Raw genomic sequence first — 17,306 nt, forward strand, 5'->3', positions numbered from 1 at the left:
CCCCACCCTCTGACCCAACTCACCACCAGATGGTGATCAGTTGACAGCTCTGCCCCTCTCTTCACCCGAGTGTCCAAAACATACGGCCTCAGATCAGATGAAACGATTATAAAATCGATCACTGACCTTTGGCCTAGGGTGCTCTGGTACCAAGTACACTTATGAGCATCCCTATGTTCGAACATGGTGTTCGTTATAGACAATCCATGACTAGCACAGAAGTCCAACAACAAACAACCACTCTGGTTTAGATCAGGGAGGCCGTTCCTCCCAATCACGCCTCTCCATGTGTCTCCATCATTGCCCACGTGCGCGTTGAAGTCCCCCAGCAGAACTATGGAGTCCCCTACTGGAGCCCCATACAGGACTCCATTCAGGGTCTCCAAGAAGGCCGAATACTCCGAGCTCTTGTTTGGTGCATACGCACAAACAACAGTCAGAGTTTTCCCCCCCACAACCCGCAGGCGTAGGGAGGCGACCCTCTCGTCCACCGGGGTAAACTCCAACGTAGCGGCGCTCAGCCGGGGACTTGTGAGGAGGTTAGGAGGAAGGACAGAAAGCAGTATGGAAAACCTAGTTCTACTTACCTGCTTCAATGATGATCATAAGCCTGCCATTGTTCTTCAGAAGGCTATGGTAGAACTTGATGGTGTCGGCAAGGTTATCCACATAGTAGATCATCTGTTAAGGAGAGAGTTGTGGGGAACCTGTAATTTAACCTTTTGGATTTAAGCTTGCATTCACTCAAACCCACCGTTTGAAGTGTCTTCTAGTCACTGTTGCTGTGTCATGGAGATTTAGGCTATGTCAGAGGATGTCAGTATATACGATTATTTATAACACTGATCTTTGTCCACTTTTGTTTGGCAGAAAAGGTTCTGCTGATATGCTCCCCAGTGAATTCAAGCAGCAGTTGAGGACTTAGTTGGGAGCTAAATAAATGTCATTGCATACACAAAGCAAGACTGACATTCTACCAACAGTTCACAGCAATCTTTAGTCCTCACTTTAACCCAGGACAACATGTAGAGAACATGCAAAGCTCAGAGGCCAGAAAGTGAACCCAAAATCATCTTGTCATGTCATAATTTTTAAATTGAATGTCCAAAAAGCAAACTCATAATACCTGAATCATGTGTATGAAGTCAAAAGTCTTCATGTCTCCTTTTTCTTTTACTTGCCTCTCATAGTCCTCACTGTGCATGATATACCAAGCAAATGGGATCTTCTGAAGGTTGGTGGTCTTTGCTACCAAAGCTATAAGTCGGACATAAAGAAACAGAGAAAGCTAAATAAACACAAAACAGTTTATGAAAACATTTTATATAACAAACCTAATGACCCAATTGCAGATTATGATCAGGTGATGAAGACAAAGAAAAAATACAAATCTAAAAGTGATTTCACTGAGTGGCGTTCTGAATTGTTGATACCTTTGAAGTTGTCTGTGAGCTGAGAGCTGCCCTCCACAATGTCAGCAGTGATCGGGACAGCAGGAAATGTAGACTGCAGTAGAGTGAGCATCTGGGCATCCATTTCCCCTGGAATAAAACAGGAAGTCTTTAGACTTTGAAATCCTACTGCCTCAGTGTAATGCTGTTTCAATGTAAAAACCTCACGCACCAAAAGGTATTTGTTAGGAATAAGTGTGTATGAGGCTTAAGCAGTCTGACTCAGTCATATCAGAGTTACAGCCTTTTTAGGACACAATTCCTCCTTGTGTTTGCCCAGATAGTGTTTCCTTGCTAAACTACAGTAACATAGTAACACAAAGAGGGAACTTTGTAAAATAGAAAGACTGCAAGTGCGGATGCATAAGTCATATTAGCTTCCTTTGCATGTATTGTTTCACAGAAATGGGTCTGTGGATTTTGTCCCCCATCACTTACATTGAAAGCACATCTCTTTAGTCAGTATGAACAGAAGGAATGATTACAGCACCAAAAAACTGAATCAATGTTCATATGGGCAGCTTTGATACCTTGATAAACTCCGTACATCTTGTATATAAATAGGACATTTACTATATGTAGATTTGCATAGTTCTTGATTACAGTAAATGTGTCTTTTGTGGAAAATTAAGTCAAAGTCACTAGTTATTTTTTTTAAATCATGGAACAGTGTATTTTCCTCTGGTCTTTAAAAAAAACTGCTTCTTTTAACACATAGATCACACAATAATGCAATCTTCTGCACTTGATCTTTGCCTTCACGCACTACAGTTAGTAACTGAGCCAAAACTACTTCTACAAACCACAACATGTGTTCAAACAGTCACCAGTTCTCATCACATACCTCCACCACTTCCAACACCAAGAACATCCAGACTGCTTTTACCTGCTCCAATTCTGCATCAACACATGAGAGATGGAAAATAAAAAATAAAAAAAATAAATGCCATGTATTACCCAATTAGCACTTAATGTAATAACTAAAATATGTTTCATTATGATGTTGATTAATACCAATAATTTGGCAGTTTCTTGGCCTGATTTCTGATATTTCTGACTTTAAAACATTCTCCACTCTCTTTAAGAAAACCAATATAAAACATTTCAAAAAATGTAGTATCTCACCCCTTAAGTCTAATACCAGACGTTTCTAATAAACCCATGTGTATTTATGCACACCACTCAGTAACTAGAGTTAGAGACTGTATATGGAAAGCACATATCAATCCTGCTGCTGTATGGAAACAGGACTTTACATTCATCAAATGAGAAAGTACAGTACATCCTACAAGCACTTTTCATTATTAGTAAAAAATCCGTCATTACTCTGTACAGTGTACAGAGTGCCCTAAGATTAAAATGAATTAAAGTCAAAAAGCCATCAACAACAACAAAAATCATGCTAGAGTGTTAAATTAAATTGAACGCCACCCACCAACTTCACTGTTATCAGAGTTGGAAAATTGACTTTTGACCAACACAAGGGCCCTTAATGTTTCTGTTACTGCAGCACTACTGCCAGCTTTGTACCTGAATGAAATTATAGGCAATATCATCTCCCTTTGAAAGAACATTTTCCAACTTCTGAGAGAAGTCATGAAGTAAGAACTAAGTCAATGAGCTAAATGATCTCTATGTCTTCAAACTGCACAAGAAGACAAAAAAGGCACCCACAACCTCTACTAAGTCTGTGTGAGTAGTAGAAATAGTTAAGATTAAAAACAAGTGCAGTGTAGCACTCTAAGCCTTTTTTCTTGTACCTTTTAAATTCTCCTGGTAGGATATTGTGAACACACCGGAGAATGGCCTCGTGCTATCCCGAATGTTCCAGGTAGAACTGAAAGCTTTGGACAGAACTGCCCTCATAACAAGTTTGCTTTGCTTCTGCAGCCATGACTGATTCCTGCAATACATTACACATAGCAGTTGGAAAAGGAATCACATTGCAATGATTTATCCTTGCAAAAAACAACTAAAAAAGAACTTTTAATCCCAATGGTAAGCATCAATCATGCAATGTTATAAGTATTCAACAATACCTTGAATATGTGGAGAGTAAATACAGGGAGCCGATTGTTCTGCCACTCTTAAGTTGCAGAGTTACTCTCCCCTTACACAGGCTGGCTGGCTGTTCTTATATTTGCTATTATTGAGTAACTCTTGAAAATATGAACTTTGGATTTGTCTACCAGAGCCAACTGCAACTCTGCTGTCAGATTCCTATTGGGTGTATTCCATCGGCGATTATGAAATCAGCCCTATCATTAGTGTGTTAAACTCATAACAGAGAATGCCTTGTCATAATAAAGACCATTAAAATGGTTTAAAACAAAACAAAAAGTTATCTGTAACTGTAAAAAACAGTGTCACAGTAAGAAAAATAAGATTTCAAAAAGTTAACTTGAAAAGAATTTACAAGACTGATGCCATATTACTATTGCTAGCCCTATAGAAAAATGTCACACTAAAAAATACAGGATTACAGGATTGATTTTAAAATAATCCAGACTATATTTGAGTTAACTGCTGCTTCTTATTTTTGTATATTTAGTTTATGTAAAGCACTTTGTAATACAATAAAAAGCAATGTACTTCATTACAGAACAGGAGTAAATACATTGCCGTAAGAAGCATTTAAAGGTCCCATGACATGGTGCTCTTTGGATGCTTTTATATAGACCTTAGTGGTCCCCTAATACTGTATCTGAAGTCTCTTTCCCAAAATTCAGCCTTGGTACAGAATTACAGCTACTAGAGCCAGTCCCACAATGAGCTTTCCTTAGGATGTGCCATTTCTGTGTCTGTAGCTATTGAGGAGGAGAGGGGGGGGGGGCAAGGTGGAGGGTGGGGGTGTGGCCTTGACCAACTGCCACTTTGCTCGTTTGAAAGCCATGATGTCTCTTTCTCATGGGTGGGCCAAATTCTCTGGGTGGGCAAAGCAGAGAAAGGGGAGGTAACCTTGCTCATTTTGAGCTCATAAGGAGCAAGATTCCAGATCGGCCCATCTGAGCTTTCATTTTCTCAAAGGCAGAGCAGGATACCCAGGGCTCGGTTTACACCTATCACCATTTCTAGCCACTGGGGGAACATAGGCAGGCTGGGGGAACGCATATTAATGTTAAAAAACCTCATGAAGTGAAATTTTCATGCCATGGGACCTTTAAAATATTGGTGGGACAATTTATTGGGGGAGGGGACATTTTTAACAGAGTAGATGTCGTTTCCTGTATTCTGGTGCCAGCATGAGAACTCTTGTCTAATATGACTATGGACTGAGACTGACAAGGTGACATGGACAGAAGACACTGACATAGCATTTACTCAGCTCAGAACACCAGATCCAAACAGATAGTTTACACAGACTGTAGATGAAAAATGTTATTTTAGCATTAGACAAGAAAATTAAATTAGAAGGGGTGACTCTCTGTCATGGCAGACCATGCCGCGGATGAAAAATGGTTAACTATGACCCAAATTTTTTGATTCATGTGTATGAGTTGCAAAACCCAGATACAGATCTTTGAGCAACAGATCACACTCTGCTCGAGTGAGCACACACATTTATACTGCATGACACACATCTTCAGGGTCAGATAAAGGTTTTGAGTTGTGCAATTGACACAAAACTGCCAGAGAATCTGTTTAGACAGCATTTTACAATGCATGATATGGCTTTGCATGTTTTGCAAGCTGAGAGTAGCCTATAGATGTTAAAAAGAAGAAAATACAGGGCTTGGGTGTAGGCCTGTAACAATTATTAAATAATTGTCTAACTGCAATTTTTTTGCATAATCACGGCTATTTTCTATAACCGCAATTAAAGCATTAGAGCATTTTTTTAATGAGATTGGTCACACTATTATTTGGATCCATCAAACGCGTTCGCAATACCGGTGTAGCATCACCTAACAGTAACGTTAGCTAGCCTATGATACTATGGATTTCTAGCAGAGAACGCCCCACCCGCAGTTGCAAGTCCAGTCGGCTTTTGAACGTTAAAAATTCACAAAAGCACCTTTACATGTGTTTAAGTAATGTAGTTAGTCCGTCTGTGGTGTTTAATCTACTATGGTGCTTTGTTTAATTAGTAACGTTACCGTAAATGACGATGATGTACCAGAGATGGCCGTTATTCATTAACATAATGCTAAAGTAGCTAGTTCCACAGGTTTTTGATGTGTGATTTATTGTTGTAATCTGTACAGAACAACTTGTTTGCTAACTTTTGCTAAGGTCCTAAGGGGTATGACTGTTAATGGTAATTGTTGATTTTGTTTAGATGTGCCAAATTGTAATTATATAAGTTATTATTGGTCAGACTGTTTAGCTGCTAGCGGCAGCTGTCACTTGTTGCCATAGAAACTCCATACAGCCTGGGCTGTAGCCATCTAAAGCCAAACATGCTCAGTTTTTTGTTTAGGCCTATGATTAATGCTTTGCTTGTTATTGATGGAAATAAATGTTCTATTATCAATTTTCTTAATTTTTTACAATGTTTTATGATAATAAAGAGGCGTGGTTTGCTTCGTAGGCTGTGAACCTGCGTGTCTGGGTCACATAACAGTGATATAACAAAAGATGTATCCTGGGATTCATTTAAACTTCAATTTGTTTGAAAAAGTAATAAATAAATAAATAAAATATTATTTCACTATAAGGGACAATTATATTGTTAATCACAATTATTTTAAGACAATTAATTGTCCAGCAAAATTTGGAATTGTTACAGGCTAGGCCTACTTGGGTGAGATGTTTTGGCAAGGCCCAGCAGTGGCAACTGACAGGTACACCTCAAATGTATTTCGATCCAAGTTTGCAAACATACAGAACACAATGCAATTTAATATTTGATGTGTTGTTACACCTACAACCTGAAGGCCTGCACAGAAAAACAATAAACATGTTCAGCTGATTCACCAGAGGCCAGAGGCCTGTACTACGAAGCAAGATTTGGTGTTAATGAGGTAACTTCAGGTTCAACCCAGGGTTTTGTATGCATGTTTGTATCATGACGGTGGATCACTTGTTACCGGGTTCAATCGCCGTGGTTACTTATGCTGAACACCTAACCTGGTCGGGAGCAGGTTATGTTGGAGATTAGAGATCAACCGGTGTAAAAGCACTGCCTACTGACCAATCCCAGATAGCAGACACATTTGGGCCAAATTTGTGCCACTTTTGGCACTTAAGGCTCAGTTACGGCAATGGCAAATGTTGAGTGGGCCAGATGTGGCCCACTTGTAATCAGCCGCGCCTGACTTGGGTTACGGCAACTGTCATGTGGGCCAGATGTGGCCCAAATGGAATGAGCCAGGCCCAACTTGAGTTACGGTGAGTGTCGTGTGGGCCAGACCTGGCCCAAATTAATGAGCCAAGCCCGACCTGGGTTAGGGAAACTGTCATGTGGGCCAGATGTGGCCCAAAAGTAAGGAGCCGGCCCCGACCTGGGTTACGGTGAGTGTCGTGTGGGCCAGACCTGGCCCAAATGTAATGAGCCAAGCCCGACCTGGGTTAGGGCAACTGTCATGTGGGCCAGATGTGGCCCAAAAGTAAGGAGCCGGCCCCGACCTGGGTTACGGTGAGTGTCGTGTGGGCCAGACCTGGCCCAAATGTAATGAGCCAAGCCCGACCTGGGTTAGGGCAACTGTCATGTGGGCCAGATGTGGCCCAAATGTAAGGAGCCGGCCCCGACCTGGGTTACGGTGAGTGTCGTGTGGGCCAGACCTGGCCCAAATGTAATGAGCCAGGCCCTACATGAGTTACGGTGAGTGTCGTGTGGGCCAGACCTGGTCCAAATTAATGAGCCAAGCCTGAATTAGGTTATGGTGAGTGTCGTGTGGGCCAGACCTGGCCCAAATGTAAGGAGCCGGCCCCGACCTGGTTTACGGTGAGTGTTGTGTGGGCCAGACCTGGCCCAAATGTAATGAGCCAAGCCCGACCTGGGTTAGGGCAACTGTCATGTGGGCCAGATGTGGCCCACATGTAAGGAGCCGGCCCCGACCTGGGTTACGGTGAGTGTCGTGTGGGCCAGACCTGGCCCAAATTAATGAGCCAAGCCCGACCTGGGTTAGGGCAACTGTCATGTGGGCCAGATGTGGCCCAAATGTAAGGAGCCGGCCCCGACCTGGTTTACGGTGAGTCTCATGTGGGCCAGATGTGGCCCAAATGTAAGGAGCCGGCCCCGACCTGGTTTACGGTGAGTGTCGTGTGGGCCAGATGTGCCCCAAATGAAATGAGCCAAGCCTGACTTGGGTTACAGTGAGTGTCGTGGGCCAGATGTGGCCCAAATTAAATGAGCCAAGCCTGACTTAGGTTATGGTGAGTGTCGTGTGGGCCAGACCTGGCCCAAATGTAATGAGCCAAGCCCGACCTGGGTTAGGGCAACTGTCATGTGGGCCAGATGTGGCCCAAATGTAAGGAGCCAGCCCCGACCTGGGTTACGGTGAGTGTCGTGTGGGCCAGACCTGGCCCAAATGTAAGGAGCCAGGCCCTACATGAGTTACGGTGAGTGTCGTGTGGGCCAGACCTGGTCCAAATTAATGAGCCAAGCCTGACTTAGGTTATGGTGAGTGTCGTGTGGGCCAGACCTGGCCCAAATGTAAGGAGCCGGCCCCGACCTGGGTTACGGTGAGTGTCGTGTGGGCCAGATGTGGCCCAAATTAAATGAGCCAAGCCTGACTTAGGTTATGGTGAGTGTCGTGTGGGCCAGACCTGGCCCAAATGTAAGAAGCCGGGCCCAACCTAGGTTGCGCCGACTGTCAGGTGGTGGTCCCAATGTAAAGAGCCAGGGTTACAACAAGGGCTGTGTGAGCCAGACCACATTTTATGGATGAAGTATGCTGGCCTGTCTTGTAGAGCAGATAGCCTTAAAGTGCCCATATTATGAAAAAATCACTTTTTCTGGGATTTGGGGTGTTATGTTGTGTCTCTGGTGCTTCCACACACATACAAACTTTGAAAAAAATCCATCCATGGTGTTTAGAGTGAGATACAGTTTCTGAATGTGTCCTGCCTTCAGTCTCTGGGTGAGCTGTTCAAAATCGGCACGGCTTTTGACGTCACAAGCCGAAACGAGCAGGCTAACCGCAACCATTAGCTCGTAGCGTTAGCATGCTAACGCTATGGCTAACGCTAGCATGCTAACGCTAGCATGCTACCTCGTTCTCAATAGCAAAGCACTGCTACAACACACACAAGTTCACCATAATCTACAAAAGAACTACTTCCATGTGCGCCCTCATTTAGAAGTCTCCCAGCTAATCCTGCCTTGTAACTGACTGAAGTTGTAGAAACAGCCTTTCTTTTACTGTCTATGGAGCTAGCTAGCTGACATGATCTACATCTGAGCTACTGGGCATGTGCAGTGCAATCAAAGATAGTACAGAAGAAGAAGAAGAAAAGAGGTCTCACTCTGTAGCTAAAACAGAGACCAGCTGAAAAGAGGATCTGCAGCAGTGAGAGAGAGCGGTGCAGTACGGTATGGTGTTTTTTGAAAATTAAACCATGTAAACCTATTCTGGTACAACCTTAAAATACAATTATGAACCTGAAAATGAGCATAATATGGCTGCTTTAATATGATACACTGGGCAAGAGTTATGTGGAAGTATATAGTGATGTTATGAGGCAAATAAATCTAGACTATTTATTTGATATTTGATTATTTTGAATGTCACTCCCCCATGACACCGCACTGCATTGCATTATGTTATCCCTGATAGGTCATGTCTCAGCAATATTTGGGGACAACTCAATTACAGTGGTGTGCGCAAAAGTATCTCAGACCACAAAATGCATAAAATGCTGAAGATTGACTACAACAGCAGAATATTCATATGCCACTGGATAGACACATTTTTAAATTATTGACTTTTACTGTAATACATTTTTTTTTTTTTCTCAGCATTTTGAGTTTAAAAAATATATTCCGCTCCCATTTTAAATGCAATGATGTTTACACCAATATCACATTTATGACGTGGATAACATAACAAAATAAAATACCAACTAAATATTATAAATAATATTATGAAAATGTCTCTCTCCCTGTAATGGCACTGTTGTGACTCAACAATAATCCTTATTCTGAATAAATCTGAGTTCTGACATCACTTCCTGTACTGTACATTTAACTGCACAACTGTACATACACATACACTTGGTAAATATGCTGTCCCTTTAAAATGTTGGAAAATGTCTCATTTATCTCATAATTTCATGCAAGGCTATTAGCTAGCATTTCTGAAGTGGATAAAACTGGTATGACTTTTTTTATAAGAAGGGAAATGTAAAAAACAAAAACAAAATTGTGTAAACTGATTTCATTTATTATTATTCTAAAAGCTGCCCACCACAATCACACAGTCATATCTATTGGCTATTGAACATCTCCACTAAGGCATGTGTGGGCTAAGTGCCTTTCTCAAGGGCACTTCAGCAGTGGTAATGAAAAAGAAGGGCGTGCTGCTCTTTCACTTGACTGCCCACATTTATCCTGTCACTCCAGGGATCAAACCAGCAACCTGTTGGTCAAGCAAAATAAAAATGACAGTAATCAACCCACATTGTTCCTCAATACAAGAAGAAATGAAGCAGGAAGGCATATATAGGACATTGAGGGAAAACCCTACACACTTAAAAATGCTGGGTTAATTTGGTTACTCATATGCTGGGTTAAGCCTGAAATGTATAAATTTACCCATAATTGGGTTACAAAATGGTTAAACATATTATAACCCATTGCATTGGGTTGATGACGTTGAACGAAATCCAGGCTTCAGTTTTTCAACACTGCTGATCCGCCTTATTTTGGATGACATTGTTTTAACACGCACGCACGCACGCACGCACACACGCATATATATATACACACACACACACACACACACACACACACACGAGTCATGACATGGTATGGGAAGAATAAAAAACGTGACATAAAAGACGTATAAAAAACGTTTGTTTCGTAGATTAGATCAGATGGTTTAGCTTAGTTTAAAAACAGTCTAACGATATTACAATAATAACTTTATGTTTTAGCTTCGTTTTATTCAAGTAACGTTATTAAATATAAATCCTATCACGATTTGCGTTACAAATAAATACCAGCAAAGAACTACGGCGGGCGAAGACAGAAACACATTGAAGAGATCGCTCTATCTGGCACCCCGCCCGCTGGATCTTCACACAGGGAAAAACAAGCGCACCTCTTCAACTGACGTAACCCCCAGTCACCCCACATCGTCGTCTCTCGCTCTCGATGAGTCGGAACAGCAGCAACTAATTTTCTTAAAAAACACATCTGGTTCCTGGGGCAGGGAAGCGAGGTAAGCATTCTCATTTTACCGGTAGTTTGTTGCTGAAAATGTGTTTTGTTAAACAGTGCTTCTAGAATAAACTCTAATGTTACATTAGCTAACGTAACTTAGCTAGTTAGCTGCAAAAAAAATTGCCACCCATTTTTAGACTTTAGACTAATTTACCATTGGCAATGTCCGAATGTTACCAACGGTCGGTGGATTACCTATCGTTAGTAACGTTTTATTCATAAACCGCTCCTTAAACCGAGCTAAATCAACGTTAGCTACGTTTAAGCGTGCTAACATTTGTCATGGCACTAACCTAGCTAGCTAGCTAGCAAGCCAATGTAGCATACAATGACTCACATAAGCTAGCCAGCTGCTAGCTAGCTAGCTTATGAAGTGTGACATTTAACTTAATTAACGTTATTTCAAAGGAGTCGTTAATGGAGACATTTCAAGGCTGTATCGTTGTTATCTTCTATGTCTGTTTGCACATTCAAAGTTACGTTGTCTATCGGTTTTCTTTTTTATTAAGATATATCTGAGTCATTGTATGCTACATTGGCTTGGTAGCTAGCTCGGTTTAAGGAGCGGTTTATGAATAAAACGTTACTAATGTTAGCTAATCCACCGACCGTTAGTAACGTACGGACATTGCCAACGGTAAATTAGTTTTGGATATTTTAATTTAGAAGTGTTAAAATGCGCGGCAAATTTTTTTTTACCGGTAACCGTCCTCAGCCTACGTTACGAATGACCGTGACTGTGTTAAAAGACGAACGCCGCCATCTTGCTTGCTGAATTGTGAACATGCAGAAAAAAGAGCGAAATTTGTATTCAGTGATTATGTAGCCTACTTTGAATGCTCAGGCTTGCATGTGTTTTAGCTGTTTGTGTAACGTTACTAAATGTTATGTATTAAGTACTTTATGTAGTTCCTTTAAATACAAAATACAAATTGTAATGCTGACAAAGACAGGCGAACACATCGCCGGTTCCCGCCAATAGGTTCATTTTAGTTAGTGAACAACCTGGCAAAGAAGTCTTGCGTCAGTCTAATCAATTGGGACCAACGTGTTAAATTTGACCTGCATGAGCTATTGTCACGGAGTACTTTACCTCCATGCAGCTGAATTCCACTATGCAATATAGAAATTGGCTGATTCTAACCTGTGCTGGCAGTGAATTGTGTGTGTGTGTGTGTGTGTGTGTGTGTGTGTGTGCGCGTGTGTGTGTGTGTGTGTGTGCGCGCGCGTGTGTGTTGCCTGCCAAAATAACTATTCTTGATTATTCATTATGTTATTAGCTGTCAAATGTTGTTGGCGTAATGAGAATGACCGCTTGCTTGCTTGACATTTCTGAATGCTTATTGAAAGTGATATATGGCAGCTTTGTAATGTTTTTTATTATTATTGTTTTCCTGTAGATGGATGATCATGTTCAAAATAAACTGGTAGAATGGGACCTGGGTGATTTACTCTCTACATTTGAAGGTAGGCACATTTTATAAAAGCTTATAAGTTTTTAGTAAAAGACATATATGTACTATGAATAAGAATGGCAAAATACAACTTTTTCATGTCCAATACTGATATTGTAAATGTGGGTATCTGCCGGTAATATTTTCTGATACCACTGCCCCGAAATGCAACAATATATCCTGTAGGTTTGGTTTTGATGCAGCACTTAACAATCCTGCTGTAAATCAACAAATAGTCTGAAAATAGCCTAGGCCTGCTGTTACAAATAAATGTCTTTATGATCACTGATATTTTAGTATAATACTGGTCCGATCAACGAAACATGTCATCTATACGGCTTAGTATTTGACCAGTTTCCATGCAGAAAAAAAGAACCTGAGTTAAATTTTCTCTGGACTTAACACATTTTAATCAATGATCAGGTGCTGCAAATGTAATTAAGTTAGATTGAGTTCAATGAAGTTTCACTGATGTCACAAAGAGCTTATTAGTTCTTATTCAGTATCTCAAAGTATAAATCACATGAGAAGACATAGACCTAAAATTTGCACAAGGACCAACTCATCAATATTTTGAATGGAATTTCTACAGCAAGCGGTTCTAGTCAAATTAGGGCCTGGAAGAAGAATAATGATAAAAAGAAGAAACAAGAAAAGAACAATATAATGCATTGCTCTGCATGCACTATACTACATTTCTGGAATGCCGTGACATTTAAGAGGGTCTATACCAGGCACGGAAAATCAAGGAATTTGAGCATTTTGTAGTAAAGTCAGAGCAAGGTCAGGGAATCTTTTTTGCATTTTGAAATGTAGTCGCCAGAATGTGATACAGAGTTGTAGAATTTTACATTTGACTTTTATGCTTGCAATATTGCAGACAGGCACATCGCTTTGCTTCTGCTACCTGTGGTGACCCCGGCACCTACAAAATCCAGAGAAAGACGGTCCGCCCCAGCTACGCCGAATCTACAAAAGCTTTCATAGGTGAGCAGCCTGTGAGTTAATACAAATGTAACAAATAAAACAAGCGTCAGCAAGTATTGTAACAGATTGTCTGAAGATTTGCAGACCTCAATACATTTTCCTTTTATTTCCCGCTTAAAATTGGTTGTGATGTGACTGAACCCGAACATCATTTCTAAATATCTGCCCGAACCCGGCCTGGCCCATTGGGTCCAGTCGGGCTCAGTTGGGGTATCCATCCTCTACTACCTACCTCTCTCAGACCTATCACACACATGTGTCAGACCAAACCACTGCACAACAATGATCTGTTTCAGTTTATTGTTATCATTATTAAAACGAAATGTTGTTAGAGCAAACACAGAAAGACATAGTTTTCCAGTTGTTAACCCATTACTTAATACATAATTTAAATCCACATAGATTATATATAATTTTGGCCTTCATTTTATCACTCAAGCTTATGCCTGTCACGAGGGTTAATATCTGAAGTAAAGGTGTCTTTATAAAGTTTTTTCTCTCTCTACACGTTGGAACAAACATCGCTGAATACCTTACGAAAAGGACAAGCACAGAGGTCCCACATGTGCTTCTTCTTGGGGACAGGCATCTGTTATCGCAAGCCTTTGTTATAGTGCATGGACATGCCCTGGAGCACCCATCTCTTCTTGGGGCAGTAGATGCCTGCTTTAAGGCTTTTTATGTTTTTGATGTACAGTATCCTAGACCTTGTGCACAACTGTGGGAGTTTTTGCAGACGATATATGGTATCCCTGGACATGTTAGATCATCGGTACAGATGATGCGAGCAGTTAGCGGCACAGTGAACTGCAAACTGCTCATAACGTTATGCACACACACTAGAGTCTGGATCGGGCCGAATTTTTCTGTGCGAGCCCGGCCCGCGTCCGACAGGCATTAAGAAGTTTGTGTCTGAGCCCGACACAGTTAAAATCAAATTTTTTTTTTCTATACTAATGACACATGTACGTTAGTTTGTGTGGAAAGCTTTTATGAAGCAGCTGTAGGAAGGCATTCAGAAATGTCAACAGATGAGGTCATCAGCTCACACGGAGCAACAAGCTCACGTTAATCAGCTGTTTAATTTTAAATGTTCAATGTGTTAACTTTTCCTGATTGCTTAGTTTCCGACCGTGATCAGAAAGCTATATGCTGGCTGTAGCAATCTTTTCTCTTCTACTGTTTTAAGGCAAAGAACAACCTGTCTGCCGAGCAGCAGAAGATGGTGGCCACCTTTGTGCCACAACACGGCCACAGCTGACTGCTTCTACGCCCTCAGCCTGAACGTGGCCCAGTCAAAGAGGATGAGGGATTTCCGCCAGGCCCTCACCCCCACTGTACCATCACCAGAGTCACCAGAAGCCTCCACCACCAGGAAGAGGTCCCACAATCCTGATTCCTCCTCCAGTTCCGAGGACGAAACCCCTGTCCCCTACCAGGAGTCAGGGATCTCGGGACTGGAGGAGGAGAGGGAGTTTATAGCGAGGCTACAAAATGTAAGTAAAACTCCTAAGATATGTACTTTAAAGACTCAGTCCATTTTATGTCTGTTACATCAGACCTCACTGTGTTTTGTGTTTGTTTTCCTCAACAGACACCAGAGAAGGCCCTCAGGACGAGCCAGTACGGCAGGCTGGTGGCGCTGACTGCGCTCGAGGCTCAACTCAACCTGTCTAAAAAGATTTCGGAGAGGGCGAGAAGGGCAGCGTATCGAGCAGTCATCGGACTCTAACATCTCTTGATCTGTGCAGGACTTCAGTGTGAGCGGACTATTTAGAGACGATGTGACCGGCAGGTAATGTTAACGGCTATCTGCTACTGTAGCAGAGCTGCAAGTAAACGCTGAACTGAGCTGTGTGTTTTCAGTGTTAAACATTGCTGCAGGTTTTCATGCTTGACTGTTATTGGTGATTTACAGAGGTGGAAGACTTACTCAGATCATGTATTGCAGTAAAAGTAGAAAAAAACTGTGTAGAGTTACAAGTTACTTGTCAGTTACAAGTCCTGCATTCAACATCTCCCTTAAGTTAAAGTACAAAAGTATTATCAAAATATACTTAAAGTACCAAAAGTAAAAGTAAAATTATGCAGTGTAATATATCTTATTTAATTCGATTATATTATTATTCAGTAAATTGTATTAAATGACTGATAATTTAAATAAAATGTTTTATTTAATTCAAGTAGCCTACTTGTACATCATTATTTTCTAGGGTTGAAAAATGTATACAGATTTTACATTTTCCCCTCATACTTCTGTCGGAATGGGTACGAAGTTGGCATTGAATTTAATTTGAAATGGTATTAAAAAGGTCTTAAAAAGCCTTGAATTTAAGTTGGAGGATCCTGGGGGTACACACACACACACACACACACACACACACACACACACACACACACACACACACACACACGTAAATAGTTGTTTTATTGTGTTTTATAGATTGGTTAAGATTCATTTTATACTATTAACATGTTCTATTTTAGTAAATGTTAAGATTAATTTTCTTTTAGTGTGTTTTCAAATGTTCAATATTGGTATGTGTTCCTTTTTTCTTAAAATGACAAAACTATAATACTGAACACACTTAACCTAAACATGAAGCTAGGAATACCAAATTGGTCAGGTATTGTCAACATAGGCCCACTTTTGAGTTTGAAAAGGTTCAAGGCAATTTGTAGCTTGAAACAATCTCCAAGTTCCAGAGTTAAAAAGACAGAAACAGCCAGAGAACTTGAGACAGAAACCAGCCAGGACCAGTCTTAACTGTTAAATGTGCAAATAAAAAGCATTACAAAATTCAGTCCAAGCTGCCTAAAAACTTTATTTTCAAGCTAACTTTTACCATACACCCATCTGACTTTCCTTACTGCAGTAACTGAGTATGCACTAGAGGTTCTCTGGGTGCAGGGTTAGGGCTAGCAAGCATCTACCATGGCATTTCTGAGGCAATTGAGGTATTTAGGGAACATTTGTAAATTTGTAATTCTAAACTGTTTGAGTCTGCGAATGCACATCAGTCAGCTGCCGCACCCTGATAGCTGCTGGTTCACTGTGTTTCTATAGGTTTGGGAGCAGGAAACTGCATGTAACTAGTCACTGAGGAAAAATGTAATTAATTTAGTATTACAATGGGGTTACATCTGAAAAAATCTTTTCAATTAAAAAGCTTATATGTAGCTTTATGTAGATATTGCATTTTATAAGTCTGACTATGTTGGTACTACTGTGAGGTTTAAACTGCCTGGTTTAAATTCACTGTTATTCAGCTGTATAGCCCAGTTATAAACATGTTTAGAATACTAATCAAAAAGTAATCAGATGTAATAAATTTCACTACTTTGATAAAGTAATTAAAATGGTTACTTTTTAAACTGGGTAACTAGTTATCTGTAGTCTGTTTACATTTCAAACTAAACCAAACGTGGGCCATAAGAGAACTGCATATTTGGGCCACATTAGGGGGACCTGTGGCTGAGTTTCGGGAGCCACACTCACCTGAGGTCAGCGCCGTCATTCAAGGCCAAATGTGGGCCATAAGAGAACTGCATATGTGGGCCACATTAGGGGGACCTGTGGCTGAGTTTCGGGAGCCACACTCACCTGAGGTCAGCGCCGTCATTCAAGGCCAAATGTGGGCCATAAGAGAAATGCATATGTGGGCCACATTTGGGCCACATTAGGGGGACCTGTGGCTGAGTTTCGGGAGCCACACTCACCTGAGGTCAGCGCCGTCATTCAAGGCCAAATGTGGGCCATAAGAGAACTGCATATGTGGGCCACATTTGGGCCAAAGATAAATTGCTATCTGGGATCAATACTCGATTGATAACGGCGTCACCGTTCTTAGAAGATCAGGTGGAGCTTGGTGCGCGGAGAGAGAGAGAGGTGCGCTCATAAAAGTTAAAACATTTAGAGACCGACAACGTTAACATTCCCTGATGGGTATGTTTAGGAAATATATAGATTTTCAGCGCAGAGAATTACGTATAGGCTATTTGTCGGCTTCATGAGCCATGTGTTGCCAATGCCACATATTGGTTTGAATTTTATTTTTATATTTTTTATTTGCTCCCATGATCGCT

At 41.1% G+C, this 17,306-nt stretch overlaps 1 protein-coding gene and 1 long non-coding RNA gene across 3 annotated transcripts; one reads left to right on the forward strand and one right to left on the reverse strand.

Annotated features, from left to right (window-relative positions):
- Window positions 1-543: 543 nt before the first annotated feature.
- LOC116037733 (histamine N-methyltransferase-like) lies at window positions 544-3,606 on the reverse strand. Of its 2 annotated transcripts, none has more exons than XM_036004680.1 (6): window positions 3,491-3,606; window positions 3,215-3,354; window positions 2,296-2,350; window positions 1,434-1,541; window positions 1,127-1,257; window positions 544-681 (listed from the first exon to the last, which is right to left on the reverse strand). In XM_036004680.1, the coding sequence occupies exons 4-6, from the start codon at window positions 1,534-1,536 to the stop codon at window positions 580-582; spliced, it is 336 nt and encodes a 111-aa protein (XP_035860573.1). In that variant the 5' UTR covers window positions 1,537-1,541; window positions 2,296-2,350; window positions 3,215-3,354; window positions 3,491-3,606; the 3' UTR covers window positions 544-579. The 2 variants fall into 2 exon arrangements, with proteins under 2 accessions (XP_035860573.1, XP_031137583.2); XM_031281723.2 differs by having other exon boundaries at window positions 2,296-2,348; window positions 3,212-3,354.
- Window positions 3,607-10,530: 6,924 nt separating this feature from the next.
- Window positions 10,531-13,151, forward strand: LOC116037690. Its single transcript, XR_004101928.2, has 3 exons — window positions 10,531-10,777; window positions 12,180-12,246; window positions 13,114-13,151. It is a non-coding gene; the product is annotated as an uncharacterized LOC116037690 (long non-coding RNA).
- The last annotated feature ends 4,155 nt before the right edge of the window (window positions 13,152-17,306 follow it).

This window comes from Sander lucioperca, chromosome 8 (genome assembly GCF_008315115.2).
Source record: "Sander lucioperca isolate FBNREF2018 chromosome 8, SLUC_FBN_1.2, whole genome shotgun sequence".
Taxonomy (NCBI): Eukaryota; Metazoa; Chordata; class Actinopteri; order Perciformes; family Percidae; genus Sander; species Sander lucioperca.